The 21,943-nt window shown below is 36.0% G+C and overlaps 1 protein-coding gene across 2 annotated transcripts; it reads left to right on the top strand.

Moving 5' to 3' along the window:
- The first annotated feature begins 15,154 nt into the window (after positions 1 to 15,154).
- Positions 15,155 to 18,784, top strand: LOC113496149. 2 transcript variants are annotated; one of them, XM_026875278.1, is made up of 4 exons: positions 15,155 to 15,907; positions 16,557 to 16,823; positions 17,551 to 17,686; positions 18,189 to 18,784. In XM_026875278.1, exons 1-4 carry the CDS (start codon positions 15,816 to 15,818, stop codon positions 18,345 to 18,347), a joined length of 654 nt encoding a protein of 217 aa, XP_026731079.1. In that variant the 5' UTR covers positions 15,155 to 15,815; the 3' UTR covers positions 18,348 to 18,784. The 2 variants fall into 2 exon arrangements, with proteins under 2 accessions (XP_026731079.1, XP_026731080.1); XM_026875279.1 differs by having other exon boundaries at positions 15,158 to 15,907; positions 16,587 to 16,823.
- Positions 18,785 to 21,943: the final 3,159 nt, after the last annotated feature.

Genomic DNA, 21,943 nt, shown 5'->3' with positions numbered 1-21,943 from the left:
TGTCATCAAAACGGACGGAATATAACAGAAGCCTTGCTCTCCTTTAATTTCGCTACGAAGCCTCAAGAATAACCTTACTTACCATATAGGCAACCAATTTTTCCTTTCTATATTGAAAACTTGAAAATTAATTCCTTCATCTAATTTCCTTCACGTGAAATATGAGGCCATGTTACCTCGACGCACACAGCCGTGCGTGACGCAAATTTCGTTACGTAGCCATAGGGTTGCCGAAACTACCCCCCGCCGCCCCGTGGCATCAATCTTCACCCCCGCGCCACCTACGATCGTATAATACAATAATATATGTCTAACTTTCGGACCGGCCCTGTAGGTAGCTCCATCCCTGTCTCTCTTGAAAGATAAACGCGAGGCAGACAAGGATGGCTATAGGTGTGGGGGCGTCCTAAAGGGTGTAGGGAGTATGTAGGGGGTGCTATTGAAATTGAAGCGGGGTTTAGGCGCGGATGACGCCTGGCTGGAGAATGGATGGAAATTTCCTCAATTTAGCGTTTTCGCCAACAAAGGACGTTGTTTAATTTTTGGTTTTTGTCAGACATTGAGGTGTGGTGATTGTTGTGTGGGCCAGGTGAATTGATCACAATGATAGAATTATATTCTCTGCGAAATACTTAGAGGTTTAATTTTAGTATTACAAACATTTTTAAGCATGTTCTATACATAATTTGTACATTTATGTTCTACCAATTACGAGTTGTTTGTACAAATTGAACTTAAAATTATCAATTCATTTTAGTAAAGTAACCGTTGTCAACATTACTGTATCAAAATTAAGACTTATATGAAAATCAGTTTTTTCGGTTCCTTTATTTTCTACTAAAAAGAATTTTCTACTGCATAAATAAAATACCCATTCTAAATTTCACTTTCACTAAAACAATGCCCATTTAATTCTAATCAAACTATGAAACTTTGACGGGCAGGTCTATTGGTGACTGGCTACAAAACAAGGCGTCTACGTCCCGCGTAATCCGATATCAATTAATTAACTCGCACAAAGTTTTACAGCACCGATTTATATTCGACTCGGGTCCCATCTATTTGTGTGAACACACCTCAAAAGTACGAGCTTCACATTATAACCTTTACGACTTGGCTATAAGGTCGATATTCGTATGTTATAAAGCACTATTCTGATTGTACTTATCTTTGTTTAGACCTTTCTCGACAACAATTAGCGTGGTGGTGTGTGTGCTTGTGTTGGACGACAGTTTTGCATTAGTAAGGGAAATTACGTGTGTTTAGAAGTTTCGTAACTATTGCTTTTGACAGTTCTGGTTAGATTCAGGTTTCTAATTATGTTACTTACATAATTAGAAACCTGAATCTAACCTTGAAAGCATTTTTGCGCTTCTTAATTTTTTGCAGAATATCCCCTTTGGACGTCAAACATGTTTATTTATTAGTTTTTACATCGACTTTAAGTGATTCATTCGTTCAAAATGAATCGAAAAAAATGCTCTGCTCTGCTTCTTTATGTAATTTGAAGGACACGCAATTTATTTCTGCAGTATACAATGTATAATTATGAATTAAATGAAAACAATATTTCAGCAACTAAGTCTCAACTTAATTCCATTCAAAATGACATCAAAGCCTTAATGAAAACGTACGTAACCCAAAATAATGTCACCAAAAGTCGTTCAATCTTATCGGTGCGCATCACCAAAAGTACCGTACACTTATGTCCCATTTAACTGTTCACTACACCTATCCAGTATACAACTCGGAAGGTATGTAGGGGGCCTTATCTCCCGCGTCAGGCCCATACTTAAGCTCGAGGGGTAACTTGAAATAGGAATAGTCGCATTAGGCCCAAAATTACAGGCGACCGTCACAGCCTAACGTGGTGAAATTGCCCAACCACCTAGGGGGTTTAACCCTCTAACACCCTCTTAGTTTAGCGTCGACGTGAGACTTTAAGGACACGGTACAACAAGCTAATTTCAATCTTACAGCTTCAAAATAAAGTTCTTTGTTGAATGGATGTGGTGTTTAAGATCTTGGACTCTGGAGTTGCGGGTAAACGTTAGCGTTTGACCCCACTTCGCATTTCGGTCCGCGCGGCCCTCGGCAGGGGGAGGGTTGTTTTAGTCATCAATAATGTTAGAGGTAAGCTTTAGTGGATACGTGTGCTATTCGTTATGTGGACTCCTTTACTCGGGATTTATGTTATAAAACGGGTAAAATTGGGTTACGGCTGAAGCTTTCAAGGATAGGTCACATTGAGAATCGTTAATGGAAAGTGTAACTTTATGCTGAATATTTTTGAGAATCCTGTTAGCTATAAAATAAAATGCAACTTCAAGAGTCGATTTTATTAGATAGTCAGTTATTTGTACAAAGGTCTCTAGCTAGAACTTAATAACCAAAATTGAATTTTAACAATATTGGAACAATAAGCTTCCACATCGTGCCAACCTTGTTTAATAGATCTATGCAGATAGTCTCAAAGGAGGTTTTAACTTCTTAAGACTATCAACTACATGTCTCACATTCATTCAATGAATCACCTTCCAAATACAAAAATAAATTTATCCATAAACCCATACAAATCTCATTCAGCTGAGCCACTTATCCTCTCTAAGGCGTCACGTGACGACCACGTAACGACAATCCCACGGGGCGCGGCTTATCAATCACCGCTGATGGAAACCCGCTAGACCGTGGGGAACACTCCACAAGGATTTTGGGAAGCACGCATTTCAAAGACAATAGATCTATCTTAGCTATTCCTTGTTTTCTATCTCCTAAGAATAGTTTGGATCGAAACGACGCTATATCTAAAACTTACATTATACGCATTGGTTTCGTTTAAGTTATCTTGGCCATTCCGTTGTTTAGTGAGGATTTGGAAGGCGTTGTTAATACATTTTACTGGAGTTCAAGTCAAAACGTTTTTTCCTGTTAATGTTTGTATTGAAGTGTTATAAATCGCAAAACTAACGTCCAAAATGTTTTAAAGCTACTGGATTTAAATATGTAGACGTTTAAATCATTAATAAGCTATTAAATTACTACCAATTTATGCAATGTTTCCACGAAATTTGTTGCTACGGCAGCGTAGCAGCGTAGACTGTAGTGTAGACCAGTATGGAAATACTGTTATAAAAGATGATTTAGGCGTAGGTATTTGTTAAGTTGAATATCTGACTCTGGAATAAAATGTTAGTGATACGTACGAGTATTCGATACAGAAATAGTAACCAAATAAAACCAGTGAATCAGTCTGTGGCGCCATCTAGTAGTACGAACATGATACGTCCTTCGATTATCGATAACGTCACTATTGGACAAAAGATGTCACTAAAGGCTCATTAAATCCTATAAGAAACCCTGACTAAAATCTTATTTGAAGTATTATAACTATGAACTAGTAAACATTTCTATATCTTATCTAATTAGAATGCTTACGTTATAAACTAAGTATAATTTTGACTTTAAATATTACTCCAAAAATGAATTATAAATTGATTTCAAACCGCTATCAATATATTATCAACAGGTATATTTTTCTCAGTTTTCTTGTCGGAAAATTATCAAAGTTGTGTGATACGAAATAACATAAAAAAACAACAACTCAGATAATTTCTTATCTCACAGACCATCAAATAACACCAAAAGATTACTATCACGCAAATCATTACACCCAATCACTAGTTATACAATATTTATGTTCTACTCAATTTAAGCTTAAATACACAGTACCAAAGACATTCCCTGAATTTACAGTCGGGGCGATGTACCCCGGTTTCCCCGCAGGTGAATACCAACTGTCAGCGTTTTGAGATGGACGGGGTTAAAGGGGGAGGATGGGGTAAGAAGTACCTATTTGTCTTGAGGGAGACATGTGATCGTTTGTCGAGATGTTTGTTTATTTGTGCTCAGTATGCTGTAGTGTTTGCGTATGTTTAATTTTCTACTACCTAATGTTGTTTGTGAGCTTCGGTTACACGTCTTCGTATGGTGTAGGTTGTATAAGTGTAACGAAACATGTATTCGGTGATGCGTCTTGATCAATGTTCAAATGTATTAACTCTCCAAATTCTTGTTAAGACCCACAGCCATGAGATTCAGGTGTCATGTTGCCTTTAACAGTCTTAAACAAAATTGTCTGTCTTACCTGTTTCGTTGTTGTATTGTGTTTTTAGTTTTTTTCTTAGCTTTGACTGGCGGCTTGTAAGGTCTCGCCCCAAGTCATGCGAAGCGTTTAAAGTTTTCACTTAGGTTAAATGCATTGACCGCTCCAAAACCCCTACGATCTATCTCTCTATTTATGAGAAATCGAATTTTCAACCTTAGAATCTGGAAATCGACTAGGCAGCAACAAAATAACAATGTCAACTATATTCCTACATCTGCACACGAACCCAACCCTACTCTTGGTACATGATATATGCCCTCCACTATAAACATAGCCGTATTAACCCGTAGAAAGCCGACGTGCCAAAAACTACAGCAATACATTCAAGCTGTCGCTTACCCCAGCATAAGTTACCTGCTTCATGCGATAACTGCCCAAGTTTTACTGCACCATAAACCGCGAACTCGGTAATTAGGGGTTTTGATTAATGTGAACATTTCTAGTGTTAAGATGTTTCAATGTTATGTTGCGATAGTTTTGTGATCAACTTTTCTTTTGGCTTTCCTGGTTTTATGATACTCGTATACTTGTCTTGTGTGTTCACAAGATTTGTTGCTAAAAGTGAACCGTTTTAAAGTTTCCCTATCCAAAGGCTTCGTAGTCTGTTTTTTAATTAGTCTGTCCTTTCTACCGTCATCAGGCTGTATAGCTTGACAGTTAAAATTCAGTTGCCGCTAAAACAAAAGTCTAAAAATAAAGATCGAAGTTCAGTAATGGTTGTTACGAAATTTGCCTACGTTACCTATTTGTGCAGAACCTTATTGTTTTCTATTGTTCTATAATCGTATGGGTTTTGGTAAAAAAAAGGTAAGTACATTTACACACAGACACAATCAGAAGTTGTCAAAACAGAAATCCTTTCAAGACCTTGTGATATGAAGAAGTGTCATTCCATTATGTTGACTTATACCTCTGTCAGGAGACAAATAGTGCCAAAATATGATTGATAAATACTATTCCGAGCACTGAACTTAGTGAATGTACTGTTGTCTTGTTTGTGTGATAGAATTGATGACAAACAATATGTTTTTGGGTAAGAGATGAATTGTGTAGTGTAGTTGTGTATAGTGTATTCATTAATATTCCTGATTGGTATTCTTTATTTATATTTTTCCTGTAGGGTACATACACGAACTAGATTACTAGAACTTACTACGCATTTGTAAATAAGTATATTGTTATGATTTCATTTAACGTTTTTTTTAAACTTCCCATATTTTTCTTATTCAATTGAATATTTATTTACAACTAGAATCAAAACAAAATAAAAAATAGATATATTTTTTGAATCGCAGTAACACGAATAATGTATTACAGTGGATTACAGATACTCGTTCGCTTTGAAATTATTAATTCTCAAAAATATTTGTGTAGAGATGAGAAAAGATCTTTTAAAATTACGTCGTAATGACTAACCGGTTGGGTATTACGTTAAATAGCAAAATCTCAATATCAAATGACGTAATTTATAAATATTCGTTAATTAATTATTAGTGTCAGTCTTCTATATACATACTATGCTAGTAATTCATACTAAGTAATATGAATGACCTAGATTCACATATTACGAACACGTTTAATAAGAATTTTCAACAAATTTTTAAATTATGTAAAATATGGTTGGCTTGCTCGTCGCCGATGTATGGGCGAACTGACTTATGCCACGTAATCCGGATCAGCACAGGTAAATACGCCGGTTATCCGGCACGGATATCTTGTGAACGGTAACATCCATAGGTTTGATTTTTAAGTAAAGATATTGGTATATAGATATTTAATCCTGTCATATACTGGCCTGGGACCAAATTCTGCTATTTACAATGGCCGATAAATTAATGGCAATTGGATTAAATTGGCACTATTCGTTATATTCTAAGCATTTTTCCAACACAATACTTGGAAGCTCAGTACAGGGCGGTCTACTCCCGGTCAATACAGTGAATTTCCAATTATTGTGTTGGCAAAATTCTTAAGAAAAAAGGAATTGTTTCAAATTTTATCCAATTGCTATTCGTACATCGGCCATTATAAGTAAAGGAATCGGGCTGTTAATATTGTATGAAACAAACAATGGTTGCGAGACAAGGTAGTTCGTATACTAAAGGCAATTGAAACAAACATCAAACCGTATGCTTCATGAGAAACAGCCTGGTCATAGACGGACGGGCAGATAGCGTGGCCTCAATAGGATTCCGTTTTTACCCTTTGAGTAAGGAACCCTAAAACTAAACTTCTTGTCATTCGAAGTTTTAAAACGCATAAACATTCGTATACATTGTGTCTCCAAATGTTTGTCAACACTTTAACTTTACAGATATTGAAAATATATTACACAAAGTTGTAAAATTGGAATGTCGGTTGTAATATTTTTATATTTTAGCTTTAAAACTACATAACTAGAACGTGTTGACACCAAAATGTTATCAATTTAATAAGTTATTTTCAGGAGTTTACACAGATTCCGATTTTAGGTAATATTACTAGAGAGATATAATATTTCATTTTTTAACGAAAAAAAATCAATAAAAATAGGTCCAACAAAGAAAATTGCTCATGACGAGTACACGAAGTCCCATTTTTATTTTCCAGAATTCACTGGTTTAAAGACTTTTATTTAATGTGGTTAAGGTTCAAAATATGAAAGGAGTCTATATAAATCTTGAAATTTAATTTGCTATATTTTACATTTATACATAAACACAAATTATAGTTTCCAATCAGTAACCAGGGGCATATCATCTTATCTTTTCTCCTAACTCCGATCATAATACCAGCTTAATTAAATTTCCCCACATCACGTTCACATCAAAGAGACAGTTTTTGCCGAATCTCCCCTATAATTAGACCGCGGGCGAGGCAAGTTCCTTCATCAAGATACGACGCGCGTTAGTTTAGTCCTAGTTTAATGTATGCACATTATCTAAGCAAGTTCGGTACGCTTCTATTTCACCCCAACCTCCCCGGTTCGTTACGTGTGCTCAATTTAGTTGGGGCCTTACATAATGTTATGTATATGTTATGTGTTGGTTTGTATGTAAGTATATATTGTGTGTGTGTGTTATGTGAGTGTTAGGCGGATTTTATAGAATACCTATGGTATAATTAGGGTATTTCTTAATAGGAAGATTATGAATATTAATTAAACATTACGTCAAAACCAATCCATTATTTCGTGAAATAGTTAGTCAAGGGTGTGTTAGGCCACATACTCCGAGCTGAGACCGAATTTCATATCAACCATGCGTAAATAAAAAAGATTAGTGTAAGTTTTATTAATCGAATATAATCATACGGGAACATGAAATTGGGATAGAAACTAACCTATGTGTTTATCCTGGTTATAAACTATCTATGTCGTCTAAATCAGTTTAGCGGTTTTTGCTCGAAAGAGGAACAAACATCCATACTTACAAGCTTCCGAGTTTATGATATGAGTAGGATAATTTAAATACAACGTTATTCTATTAAATCTCAACTGTATCATCAAAAAAATTGAAATCAAAATGCATTTCAACAGTTACATATTCCACGATTGCAAATGCAAGCTCGAAACTAAGCAATGAATTTCCAATATATCATAGGAATAGTTTCAATCGTCTTCATAATCGGTTCATTCGTCATTCACATACGTACAGCGCACGTTAAAGTTGTGAGAGCTATTCCAATTCACTTTGAGAGCAATAGTTCTTTACTGGGGGTCTATTATTGAAACCGCTAGAGATTCGAAAGTCGAATGGTTTGTAAATTCATGTGGAACTTGCGTAGCAGAATTTGTATAGTATTTTATGTAATCATCTTGCATAGTGATTTCAGTCATCAAGAATCAGAAAATAAAATAAGCAATTTTGCTTATAGGTATTCCATTTGTTTAGGTTCTTAAAAAGGATTTCAAGTTTTGGTGTCTTTTCATAATAACACATTGAATAAACAAACGACCAATTCAGTGGTATATTTGTCTTGTTCATAATTTTGTTTTGGTCGTTTCTTTTTAAAAAAGAAAAAACTGTGTTTCAAGACATAAAGATAAACCAAGACCTCTTTTAACTTCCTAAATATATGGAATATAGTGAATTGCAGTTGCTATAAATTTCTTTGATGTTTCTGGATGTAATTATACGTTTTGTGGTATTTATCAATGGTAATTACTCCTGTAAGCTAAACATTTACATACATTTAATATGACTAGAATTTAATCTGACAAAACAACGCCTGTCAGTAAAAATATCGAGTGATGTGAGAATAGATTGTATTTGTCAGATGATAGAAATTACTCCGTACCTCAAACTATCGACGTAACGGCCTTCTGTAATTTTGACGAGCCTTTGATGTTTAGTGAGAGGGGAACGCTGTTTGTCGCAAATTAATACATAAATTATAGTTTGAAAGCTTTCGTTTAATCGTAGTAAACTCTTAGAATAAATACAGGAAACAATTGAAATGTTATTGTTTAAAGTGTAGGTAGTTGTTTTATAAAAACTGTAGTTTTTGGATCTATCAAAAGACGACCAAACACTCAGATGATGTATTTAACAAAGTTTTTTTTATCTATTACAAATTTTCTTTAGTTAATAACGGCTTGAAAATAACACTAATAAGATTCTTGTTAGTATGTATAATGCCTAAAGGTTTGAGGGTAGCGTATAACAGAAACGTAACGAGTAAATATTCTAACAACGAAGTTACGTCATCAGTTGTTTGAGCCACAGATTCGAGGAAGACGCCAAGTTAAATAGCCTTATCTCGGTACTTAGCATTCGACAGATCTAAATCTGCGTTAGTCTCTACTAAGCTATTGCCTCTATCAAGAACACTATTGCCAGTAACTACCGTCATACCACCAAACTAACTACTACCACTACTTTTGGAATTTTCTAATGGAGTTTCTAGCTGGTTTTTATCCATAGGCATATGACATTTTGGAACCGTGTGCATAGAGTCATTACTGTAAGGTTTAGAACGGCCTGGAAAAGGGCCTATTCGAAAAAATCTTGATTATATTTTTGATTATGATTTTAAAGCCAGAGAGAGACATGGCACTATCGAAGAGAGACGCCGTTACGTTTGGTATAAAGCGCTGTCTTCTTTTTGTCAGTAGATTCCATGATACCAAAATGCACAAAAAATATCTCCAGAAATATTATCCTTAATTAACCTACAACCCGCAACTAAGTTAATATGCAACACAGTATGTTTATAATACAACAAAGCAATAAATTAGTACATAAGCCGGCGTGGTACATGGCGTGCGGTTATATACCCAGCTTGCAGACAAGTCCGCGACTGAATACATTATGTAAGGGTAACAAAGCCTCGTATGTACCTATTGCCCACCAAATTCTAACGTTTGACGTGTCCCAAGGTATGAAATAAAGCGGAGAAGCAATAAAATAAAGAAATATATTATAAGATGTTTTATCACCTTTTTTTGACTGGACTGTTGGTCTAGTGGTTAGTGATCCTGACTGCTATAAAAGAGGTTGTGAGTTCGAGCAATCCAGGACAGATGTTTTTGTACAAGCTTTGCTTAGTTTAAGTCGACTAGGAAGGCGTTTTGGAAAATTATTATTGAGCACCAGAAAATGTGTTATCCATTGAAATCTTGACTGTCAAAATTTGCTACCTAGTAGCTTTGGGTAATCGCTTGAAATTGTTAATACCCTCAATCAAAATCAAAATCCATTTATTCAAACTAGGCTACAAAGTAGCGCTTATTGAAGGTCAAAGTTACACAGACAGCCCCCCGTATCGCCCACACTACCGCTTCCTAAGTGCTCTAGCTGTGAAGAAGAATAACTTAAAGATATCAAGAATATTCCCACTTCCAGTTAATATTCCCCGCTACTGTTTTCACCTAAGACCGCACCCAAGCGGGTGGGTAAGCAACAAAGGCGGAATTTCGCCAGAGCCATCCACCCACAAACAAACAGCCAGCCGTTTCGCATTCCGTCCACTGAAGGCTTGTGTGATGTGCCGAATTCAACCCTGAGATCTCGTCTCGTACATGTGAGTTTGGGGCATACATTGTGATGTAATCTAATGTTATCTGTAGTTCGGGTTTAGTTTATCTGCTAATATTCTGTCAGCGATAATGTTAGGTTATAACAAGGGTCTATAGATTACGCTGAAGATAAAGTCTTTTACATTTTACTCTTTTGAGAAGAGTGGACGTTTGTTGGAAGACAAAAATTTTGGCCAAAATTAATATCTTTGAGTTGCATAACGATCAGCTCAGATTAACTTATTAGTAAGTTAACCTGTGCACTAAAAGCTTGAATCTTATCAGAGTTAGTTTCCGATTGGAACCAATTCATTTAAAATTATATTCCGATACCAGAATCAAATAAAATGTATCAACAAAAATAACAAATCACGACTCCAAAACAAAAATAGAAAGCTGTATATCCAAAAATCACTTGCAGAAGCATAAAATAGAGAGTCAGAAGTAAATCGCGTGTTCCATACAGTACGGGCATAGATGGAGGGTTATTTACCCAACGTATTTGCCCCGGGCGGGGCGCGGACCGACGGGTTACAAACGTTTGCATTACCAACTGGATATCAGATAGTGAGGATGCTCTATCGACAAGATGCTGAAAGGTTTTGGTTTTGAGGTGTTGGTTTGTTATGTGGTAGTATGGTATGTCGCTTTAGTAGCTATGGTGGTTTTAGATACTCATGGATACATACACAATTGCAGTAAGTGCGAAATTAAATGTAAAAATGACCTTATTAAAATGTGGTAAATGGCAAACGACGTAGCATGCTAAGATAGCTAGAACTATGTCCAAAATGTTAAAAGATTTTTTGCTATCACAGGAATTGACATTATAATTTAATGTATGTTAGTCGATATTCGATAATACAACCGAGTACACTTCCCTACCAGCATAGCCCGTGGTGCTTGCGGGGCGAAACCGAATTTCCGAAACGTCTAATAAGTTGGATGTTAAGCTGACAGCACCATGTACTATGTACATGACAACACCAAGTAAGCAAGACCTCCCCACCCTCCCCGACCCATATATTTCAGCAAGCCATTAGGAGGGTCTGGTTGGTAGTGATAGGTCACCTAACGTTGGCCGGTTTCAGCGTGTGAGTCTCATTTGCCGACGTTAGTTACTACGTAGTTGAAGATTCAAAATTAGGAAATGTTTAGTTAGACGTTGGCAAGGGTTTGTACACATTGAATTTCGTAAAATAATTGCCTTCTTGTTTAGAAACGGAAATTGTGTACGCAGATTGATGCGGTAAGGCATAAAAATTTAAATCCTCATTACGATATACATGAAAATTTTGAGGTAGATCATGAATATAAAATGTTCCTTCCCGTGAATTATTAAAGTCTTAATCTATGAAGCTAACGTATGGAGATTACGTGCCTTTACAGAATATCATGTCAAAACTTTTTTAATTAAAAATTATGTAATTACTTATATTCGCTAATTACTTTTGTGTTTAGTGGATGAAGGTATTTTTCGGTACACTTTAATGTAAAATGAGAATTAAGCTGTTTTTGTAAAATGGACATAAAAGAGATCATAGCAACAGAAATTCAAACTTAACACTTAACGATTGAAAGAACAAGCTTAAAAAAATAATGAAAATAGAGGTAAACTCCCGAAAAATTAACACAAAATAGAGCGCCATATAAGCGCAATTTGTATCAGCTTTTCAGCTTTAAAACGGTAATCAAAAACACGCGTTCCAACACACCTATTAACACACACACATAAAAACACAAACAAACATCCAAGCAAACGTATTTATGATAAAAACGACGCTCAACAAGTGTAGCGAACAAGAATCGAGTGTCGAACGTTAATGAGTACTCCCCCCGGATTAACTGACTAATTAAGGGAAAAACCCGGAGAAAAACTCGGCCAGCCCCGCAGACGATCCACTTTCATTTGAGGCAGGTCCGGGACCATTTTTACGTCAGTTTTCAGTCTTCTTTCAAGAAATGTGCTGGTTTTGTATTGGCTACTGGTGTTTTTATATTTTTTTGAGATTTTCTTATTGTAAGCAATAATGCGATTGATGCTTAGGTGATGAATGATAAGAGAAATAGGTGAATAAGTTTTTTTGTTGCACATTAAATATGTCATTCGAAGGATTGTGGATTAATAGAAGTACTTAGCTTAAAATAATTTTGTAATTGATTTGTTTTATAACTATGATATTGCATTTGATTTCTGCAATGTATCTAACATTTCAAATACATGGTATTGGGGAAAGTTTTAATTTAACATTTGTTTTATTGGGACATAGATATTGAAAAGAGACGAATTTCTTGCTAACAAGAAATTGTCAGCGGCCAAGATACAGAAGCGTGACTATCCGTGCTCCCGCGAACATTGCCGCGTTGAGCAATCATAATGAATATTTTATTTTATCATAGCGCGCCCCGCAGCCCGCGCCCCGCGCCGGCGCCCCGCCCCGCCAGCCATGAACTTGACACCGAGCGAAAAATTAGTTCACAAGGCGAAAGTGAACTTTGTACAGAGTTTGCACTTTTTGAGCGAACCTAGACTGAGATAAAAGAAGTTCGAGCAAGACTTACCGAGTTCCGCGGCGCTTCCTTCGTGACGTCACCTGCCGACGGCACGGCACCCCGCCATACTCACCTTTGGCACCCGTCTGATAACTTATACGTGATTGCATTTATTTATAAATGTAAGTGCACATTCCTCTCTTTTTCGCTAATTAACCCCTCAAAGCTCAAAGTTATCAAATAAGCCTTATCCACGGAACCCCTTTTTTAAACAGTTCAAAAAGCTCCCGAGTGCAGGCTACTTGTGAATTAACATACTTTACTCAAAGCTACCAAACTAACCGCGTATGAGAAAAAAAATCTAACGTATTTCACGCATTCAGTCGGTGTATGAGGCTAATTAAAAAAGTACAGAGGTTGGTTTCGCGAGTGGTGTAGTTCCGCTACTCTCCGGTAGGTAGCGCTTTTCGCTTTGACGAGTCTTGGGGGGTTTTTGTGGGCTTATGGCATGTTTGTGAGGTTTCATTTTTTAATGAGGTCGTGTATTCGGGGCTGAGCGTCGGGGATTGCGGTTGCCCGGTGCTTTGTGCGGCCGATAAGCGGTGCGCTGCAGCGTGCGCCACGCAAAGGGCGCCTGCACACGTGTGTGCGTTCATGAAAGAGTTACATTAAGCTTTGCTGTTCACTTATTCATGGCGCATCGCAGATGGAAAGGTTATTAGGACGGCCGTGTGGATGCCGCGGTGTCACTAAACACATGCATTTTTATGGTGCCCCATCATAAAAGAGCTGTAAACCAAAGGGTATAAAAGATAACAGCTTTATTCCTGGCCAACCATTCCTGTTTGAAACATTCTGGGGATACAACCACGTATTAAAATAGTTTAAGCTGATACTTATATTCTCTTATTGGCAAAAGGATAATTCTTATTATAGCCGCACTTTAACTCACATCCCAGCCCGACTGGCTAAACCAAGATAAGATTAATCAGTATACCAAAAAAGATATGTTAAATTGTAACTGCCAATTTTCTATTTTGGGAAACTATCTTACTGCGGTTATTTTAAAATAATAAAATATTGATTACCGTATTACTTTAAATTGAGCTTAATAAAAAAAGAAATACCGATCTCTTGTCCATTTAAAAGTGTAGATTGAATTTACAAAATAACTATTGTCATGGTAACTAGTGGTATTTTCAAAAGTTACTGCCTGAAGTTGTCGCAGGCGAAAAGTAAGATTTACCACATTTCTATTATATGCAGAAGTGCCTAAAAAAGTTTATCATTTTAATTGAGTTAGCTTTTAAAAATACCTAAATTCAAAAGAAAATTCTTAGCAGTACAGTTAATATTATTCTATACTAGCTGTTGCCCGCGACTTCGTCCCCGTGGGTAGAAGATATAAGTTGATTTATACATGCCCTGTTTTTTTCACATTTTCCATTGCATCTTCGCTCCTATTAGTCGCAGCGTTGGTTGGTGGTGATGATTTATAGCCTAAAGCCTTCTTCGATGAATGGTCTATTCAACACAAAAAGAATTTTTCATTTGGACCAGTAGTTCCTGAGATTAGCGCGTTCAAACAAACAAACTCTTCAGCTTTATATATTAGTATAGATATAGATAAGGAAAATCAAGAATTTAAATATTGCCGAATGTCCTGTGTATGTTTCGAATGAATTCAATAGAATTAACTACTCACTTGATTTGACTATAAGAATACAGTGTCTTCTTTTAAGACTGGTGCGCTGGAAACAAAGATCTGGCTTACTAAATATTGTTTCTTTACGACGTAGGTACCTACTTTCAGATTGAATTCATTTTTTTTAATTACCTACAAATGTACACTAGATCTTTCCTTTTCCAACACAAAATAGCTGTTATTAGACAATGAAAAACCTTCCTTTTTCCTTAACATTTACCTAATCTATACGACCGCCACTGTGATTCATTTCGAAAGACGAAATTTAGCTTTTATTTTGAGTTGATTTCAGTAAAACTCAATAATCAATGATTTAAAAATTTAATGATACCGAAACATTATGGACCCTGTCGGGCATAGCAAAAACTTAGGAGAGAGGAAGCAGTAGTAACCTTAAGTTAATAAATATAATTATATCTCATAATCACAGTTTTATCAAGGAATATGTTGTTAGGATCTCAGTTAAAGGTCGCGGTAGTTTAACAATCAGTTACTTCAAGTTCACGACTAGTCAAGTAAAACCGCGACTTAGAATCAACATATTTTTAGCAGGAAGAAAATTCCTTTTTTTTAATCAAATGCGAAATACCTGCGTTCTGCAATCGTATTATAAAGCGAATAGGATTTATTTTCTCATTCGGATAGTTAATTAACGAATAATGAACCAACGAAAATATAAGTAGTGAGAAAAATCAATTGTTATTAAGAATTATTAAAAAAAAATGCAGCCTTAAAATTATTTAAGGGTTTAAAGACAAAGCCAAAAAAAATTGCTTAAAATATATTACAAAGATCTTATTCTATTAGCTAAGCTAAATAATTTGCTTAGTCTTGTCTTGTTTTTACACCCCTTTAGTTTAAGAAAGGTATAACAAAAACTGAGAAAAGGTACCATTAAAATATATTCGTAAACGTCTCTTCCGTGGCTAACTCAGCTAGTTGTAAAAGCGCCACCTATCCGCGAGTAGCTAGTTCCGTTATCTACCAATAGATGTCTGAGAACGGTGCTGTAAGCGCTACAACAAGCAACGTGAAACTTCATTGTTTTAAAGAGTTTGGTTTTGTACATTTGTTTAAATAGTATTTCGTGTAAGTTATTTCTAAAGCATTTTAAATTGATATACGCTAAGGTAAATAGGTTAAAAGTAATAATTATGTATAAATATTATTAAATGCATGTTTTACTTCTTAGTCCTAATCACGTGAGAAGAATCCAACAGAAACACAAAGAGGCCAAATAAAAAAGCATAGATAAAGCCAGAAGAAAACAAAGAAAAAATTCCAAACACGAAAATCTGATGTAATGAGCTGTCAAATACAAAATTTTGATCACCTAACTCTTCAGACATCATAATATTTTTTTCGGTAATTAAAAACAGGAAAATGACAAATCCAGTGTGTGGGTGTGCGTAGTGGGTGTTTAGTTTTGACCAGGTTGTTTTGTAAGTGGTGAAATGGTTCGGTGGAGGTATTGCGTTGTGCTGGCAATGCTGCTGCTTCTGCCGGCGAAAACCGGCTCAAAATTAGACGAAGAGGAAGACGAAGAGTAAGTATTATACATAATGTACCGTCTTTAAGAGATCTAGAACAAGAATCTTGATAAACAGGTGGTAAATATGCGGTAGCAACAACAGCTGATGTCAGTAGTATTGACACTCATTTGTAATAGACAATCATCAATGAAAGTGATTAGCTGTCATAAGATAACACACGCTGATCCCACCAGGTAGGCATAAAACTTAAATTGAATTAAATATTTTAAAGATAAAATAGATTTTCTGTGGTGAAGTAAATACTCAAACACAAATTGAGATTTTTAAGGTCTTAGAGACTCAAATATCGAAATAATTCTCTGTTAGACTCTTTCAGTTCAGTGTTGGTATTGAAACAATTTAGTTTAGACTTCTTTCAAGATTTTCATGACAAAAATCACAGTAAAATTAAATCAGTACTTTCAAATATTTGGAATCCAGGTTTCCTCTCGATATTTTCCTTCACCGTTTGTCAGTGGTGTCTTAGCATAATCAGTAAAGTACATATTGTTTTTGAAGAAGGCATATTGCTGTTTACATGAGTTGGAATTGAACAAGCACCTTCGTGAGACCACCACAACACAATCCACTAATCCATAAAAAATACTTATGTACATTTAAATTCCACTGTATAAGTAATAGACACAAATCTCATGTTTCAAGTAATAGATACAACCTTCAACTTTCAAGTAGAAGGGGAGATGAGGGTGAAGAAGATGATGATGATGACGAAGAAGAGGAAGATGATGATCCCGGCGCAGCAGACAAGGGAGAGAGAGTGACAGTGATGAGGCGACCGCCGCCCATCGTCCCGACGCCAAAGGCAATCACAGTGACGCGGACGGTGAAGAAACGGCCCCTCGAGTGTTATGTGTGTGCTTATAAGGCGGAGACGCCGTTGAGAGCATGCTTGGATCCTACTAAATACAGGTAATAATGAAACTATGATTTGGCAACTGCCTTTATTTTTCGTATTGGTAAAGTAGAAAATATTGTCAACTGAGGCCTGTCGTAGTGCTATAATGAAGAGATAGTCGTTGCTCTCACAATTAAATGGTTTTTATATTGAAATGAAACTATTTTTACGGATTTTATCGCGGTTTAATTTTAGATTTTAGTTCCCGACGTTTCGAAACCTTTGCAGGTATCATGGTCTAAAATTCTACCGTCTAAAAATCTAAAATTAAACCGCGATAAAATCCGTAAAAGTAGTTTCATTTCAATGTCTAACATTCGCGTAAACCTAAGAAACCACTATGGTTTTTATATTTTAGTTCAGTACAATTAATTGATTTCTGACAAAAAGAACACTAACTCTGTTTAATATTGGTGTTATCTTAGGGCATCCCATAATTGGAAAAACAAGATAGTGCGTGATGAAAGGTACATTCATTTTGAAAGAAAATACTATCTTTAATGTGATAAAGATTTCTGGATAATTTGATCAATTTCTATTAGTGCGAAACTACGAAAGTTTCTTGTCCTTCACTCACGAACCCAAAAAGGAATTTATCAATGAAATGATTTTTTTTTGCTAACGAGTTGGTATGCAGCACCTACTATGAGTCTTACAGTCCTCGACTTTCTTTGAAAGTCCTGTTCAATCTATCTTTTATATCTTGAATATTTGTACTATGAATTTAATTAATACTTGCAGAGTACACACGATAACGTGTCACAGTGCAGAGGACAAATGTTTCACATCGGTGATATCAAAGGGCACGTCGTACGAAGCGGTTGTGCGAGGCTGTCGATCCGGCTGCGTCGGATCACCGGAGACGACATGCTGCGAGGTACAATATGCTGTCCTTATAATAATTATAATAGTTTATTCATCAAAAAAAGGTTATAGGTAAATGATAGAATTTAATATTACCCTACCTCTGAAACTAGAATACACTTGTATTTTTAGAGATATTTTTGCATCGAGCAATCATTCAAATGATATATTTTTAGTATCATTGTATGTCCTTAATTGGATTTAATATTCTGTTGAAATGTTATGCTTTCTTTAATACTGAGGCATAGAATGTAATGTGGCCGATCGGTCTGGAATGGGGATAATACAAGCAGCAACCTCCCTTAAACTTTAAAGCAGTTTATCTTCGTCGATTTTTGTTATTCAGAAACAGATTAAAATACGTGTTTAATATTTTTAATTACCTAACTGAGGAATTTAATAGATTTTTACTTTTTGTACCCAGTCATAATCCCTATTGTTACCAGCTTCATCACTCGAGCCCTCTTTGTGGAATGCTATCAATATTAATTATAAGTATTTGTTTCTGTTTCCAGTTAAACCGTTGCAATAACCAGGCGTTTGCGATGCCTGTCATAGCGCCACGCTCGTTAACCGCAGCCAGCAAGTCCACTAAATCGATACCACCCACAATACTCTTCTTCGTCACTGTTCTGCTGGTACTGCAGACTGTTGTCAAAGTAGCCTTCGTATAAACCGAGACGCCCTGCCATGAGCCACCCAACACACTCTTGCGGACATCCCCGTCTTCAAAATTTTCAACATTCTATTTATTTTTGGCTTCTAATAAAGGTTGATCAAGTTTGTTAAAGCCCTTGCCAATTATCCTCTTGATATCATTTGTACGCACTATCTCCAACATTTTTCCTGTTCCCATTTTGCCACGTGCTTCGGTTTTGGATTGCTGTAGGATATGGGAGATCTCATGGCGGGGGCTGACGTAAACATTCAGCTTATCGTATAAGATTAACTATCATCATCAAGTCTCGTGTGAAATCATGGTTTTGAGAAATTTACGAAGTACAAGCATAGGATTGTGTGAGTCGACGTGAAATTTGTGGTGAATATATTTTATGCTGTTTTTGTAAAGTGAAATATATTTTTTGAAGTTTGTATTAAATTTTTACTGACACATATTTTTTTAATCCCATGACGATTATTGAGCTAGCAATTTTCGTAATTAGCTCGTGAGGGTCTACAAGATTGAAAAATACACGTCAGGTTTCTTTGTAACCCACACCGGCTAATTCCCAAAGCCACATAATTGTACAAAAGTTCTCAAAATTCCTTCAAAGGGGCTTCTCAAAGCCGCCCTTATAAAAGGCCTTATGATTGAAAGGCGCAAGGGAAGGGTCACTCGACCTCCGCGGTCAAGCCGCCTTTCCGCCCAATTGAGCCGCTTCCGCCCGCCAGGGGGCGCCGATGTGAGAATCAAATGAGTTATTGAGGTATGATATATTACAGGCACATTTTTTTATGACGAAATAATATTTGGATACCTATTAAATTAGCTTAGAATTTGTCTCCTTTTGGAAGTAAACTTACAGTTCTACTGGTGATTTGCCGGTCTACCTACTCAATAACATCTTTATAACAGTATGGAATAATGTAGTACGGGGTATTTTTTAATATTGTCTATTTTGACTGTGTGTCAATTATTATAACAACCGTACACACCTTCTTTAAAAATATTGTGACCATCCATAATACTTGAATTCACCAATAAAGTGCGACCAAAACATCCTGTCCTCCAATACCTCGTAAATTCTTATTGTTTTAAACCCTCATCACTGGCCAATACACCCAAGCATATTTCGGATATCACACTTCAACCCCTAAGGCACTCACCACGTGTGAAAACCATAGGAAATTCCAATAAACCAGACAATTTCCCCTCGAAATACCCTCAATTTGGGGTGTCCAGTTAAGAAGCCGGCTCACTTGTTCTCAACATATGGACCAAATCACTTGAATTGACGATGAATAAAACCACATAACCTATACCGTTGATTAGGACTTTGATGCTTTAGATATAAGGGACTTTTTCGTTTGATTAGGGTTGAAGGAAAAGTTGGTAATGTTAAATTTTTAGGGTGAGAAAACTCGATATCCGGGCTGGACTTGTGTGTGATTTTTATTGGTTATAAACAGGGGAACGCGTGTTAGCCGCGATTTGGGTCGTGTGAAGTTCGGTCAAACAATGTTCGAGGGTGAGATGTTTGATTTGAAAGTCAACATGTTGTTTCTTTTAGGACATTGTTACCTCCGAGATTTTTCTGTTGATGTTTTGGATCCGAAGTAGGTTGAGAGTTGTGTTTAGTTCTTTGCTATTTAGTTATTTCTTATTCTTGAGATTACTTAGATAGATTTATTAAGAATCAAGATTTTGTCTGCGATGAACTCATGAACATCCGATTTTAATCGATTTTTCAACCGTACTTTGAATTAACGTGACACATCTCAATTTATTGTCGCAATAATATGTTATTGTAAATTATTTCTCTATATACTTACTTTTTTAGGCGGTACAATTAGTTTGCCGGGTCAGCTAATATTTTATACGTTTCATTATTTTTTTAATTTAATTTTACTGGTCTAGAAGGTCCAATTACTGAAAAAAGGCCAACTTTGAGTAAATCAATCACAAAATTTAAACTATCAACTTCCAAAAAGTGTTTTAGAACATTTATATCCTATTCGCACGTGCTTCTTACGGAAATATAAAATGCGTATCGTGACGCATATCGGTAAGTGAGCTAAAAACGAGAAGTCGCACCTGGACCGCTTCACAATGGCTCGGAGGCAATGATCGATCGACTCATTTAGCACGCACCATCGGTCAACACTGAGATTTGCACAACACTACACTAGTGATGCGTGTGGTAGGTACGTGGGCGAAGTTATCGATATTATTGATTTATTGGCAAATAGCCCGGTATTTTATAATTCTCGTGTCACTTGATTTACCATTTAAACTTTGGCAAAAAATATGTTAGAAAAGTTAAGGGGGATCGTTTCACATTATGAGGTAATGTTGATATTGTACCTACTCTATACTAACTTCTTACTTTTATGTATCCCTTCTCATTCACGGGATAACTTCATAGGAAGAGATTTAGTCCATTTCTACATGGGGAAGCAGGTCCAACATACACAAACCTTGTTAAGAACTTTCATGTATAATGTGATGGGGTATCTACCATCCACTCCTGTTCTAGAAAAGCGCAAACATAGACGACACACAATGATTAAGTACGTCAAAATCGTCTTAAAAATATGTCAAATAATCTTAATTGCATCATGTTTCTCGATATCGATAACTAGCAAACAGAAACATCACTAGCGAATAGTGACAAGTTTAATATGCATTATTGACCGAATGATCAATGATCCACGCTGATTTGGATCAATAAAATTATGCGCAATCATCTCTTCATTGATTCTCATATTGACCGTTTTACTTTATGATAGAAAATATTGCGCATTATGTCTGTGACCGTGACATTTGTGGCTGTTTGGTAATGCCTAGTCATCGTAGTAACGGTTATTTTGTTAAACATGGAAGAATAAATGAGGTAAAGTATTCAACATTTACACGCTCAGTTTTTCAATATTGGTATGAAAAATGTAATAATTTGCTGAAACCCAGGTACAATAATATTCCATAGTTTGTTAAGGAATCGCTAATATTTTACATGATTGTAGGTTAGCCCAAATTATCTTTACAATTGGCAATAATTTTGTACCTCTGTTAGTCCATGTCTGCTAACATAGTGTAGTGTTCGATAGGCCCCTATCTCAATTTAGATAAAACCTCAACATGGCCTCATGTGTCTAAAAAAAGGACCAGGTCACTTCTCATAAAGTTATCCCGTTAATCAATAGAATGATGTTGATAAAAAAGTGTTACAACAAATTTTAGTCTATATCGCCAATACGTATTCCACTTAGGACTCAGCAATTCAATTACCATTGCAGACAGCTGAATTCTAAAAGACAAGCGTTTATTCTAAATCTAATATAGACGTTTCAGACAGAACAAAAACTAATAAAGCTATATAAGAAGGCGACGGGTGCAATACCAAGACATTTGGTTTCACAAACAGACTGAACACAAAGAGTGCAACCCAATCGGACGCTCACGATGAACATGGTATCTGCATTTCAGTATGGGATTATATTTAAAGAAATGTTAATTTTCATGTAAAATGTTTGTAAAAAAACTCTTTAATCAAGGGTTTTTAAAGTAAGTTTTTGCTTGACGTTTATGACTTATATTAGGGCAGTCCTT

Source organism: Trichoplusia ni, chromosome 7 (assembly GCF_003590095.1).
Source record: "Trichoplusia ni isolate ovarian cell line Hi5 chromosome 7, tn1, whole genome shotgun sequence".
NCBI lineage: Eukaryota > Metazoa > Arthropoda > Insecta > Lepidoptera > Noctuidae > Trichoplusia > Trichoplusia ni.
Note: the sequence above shows the minus strand (reverse complement) of the source record. Positions and strands in the feature narration are given on the sequence as shown.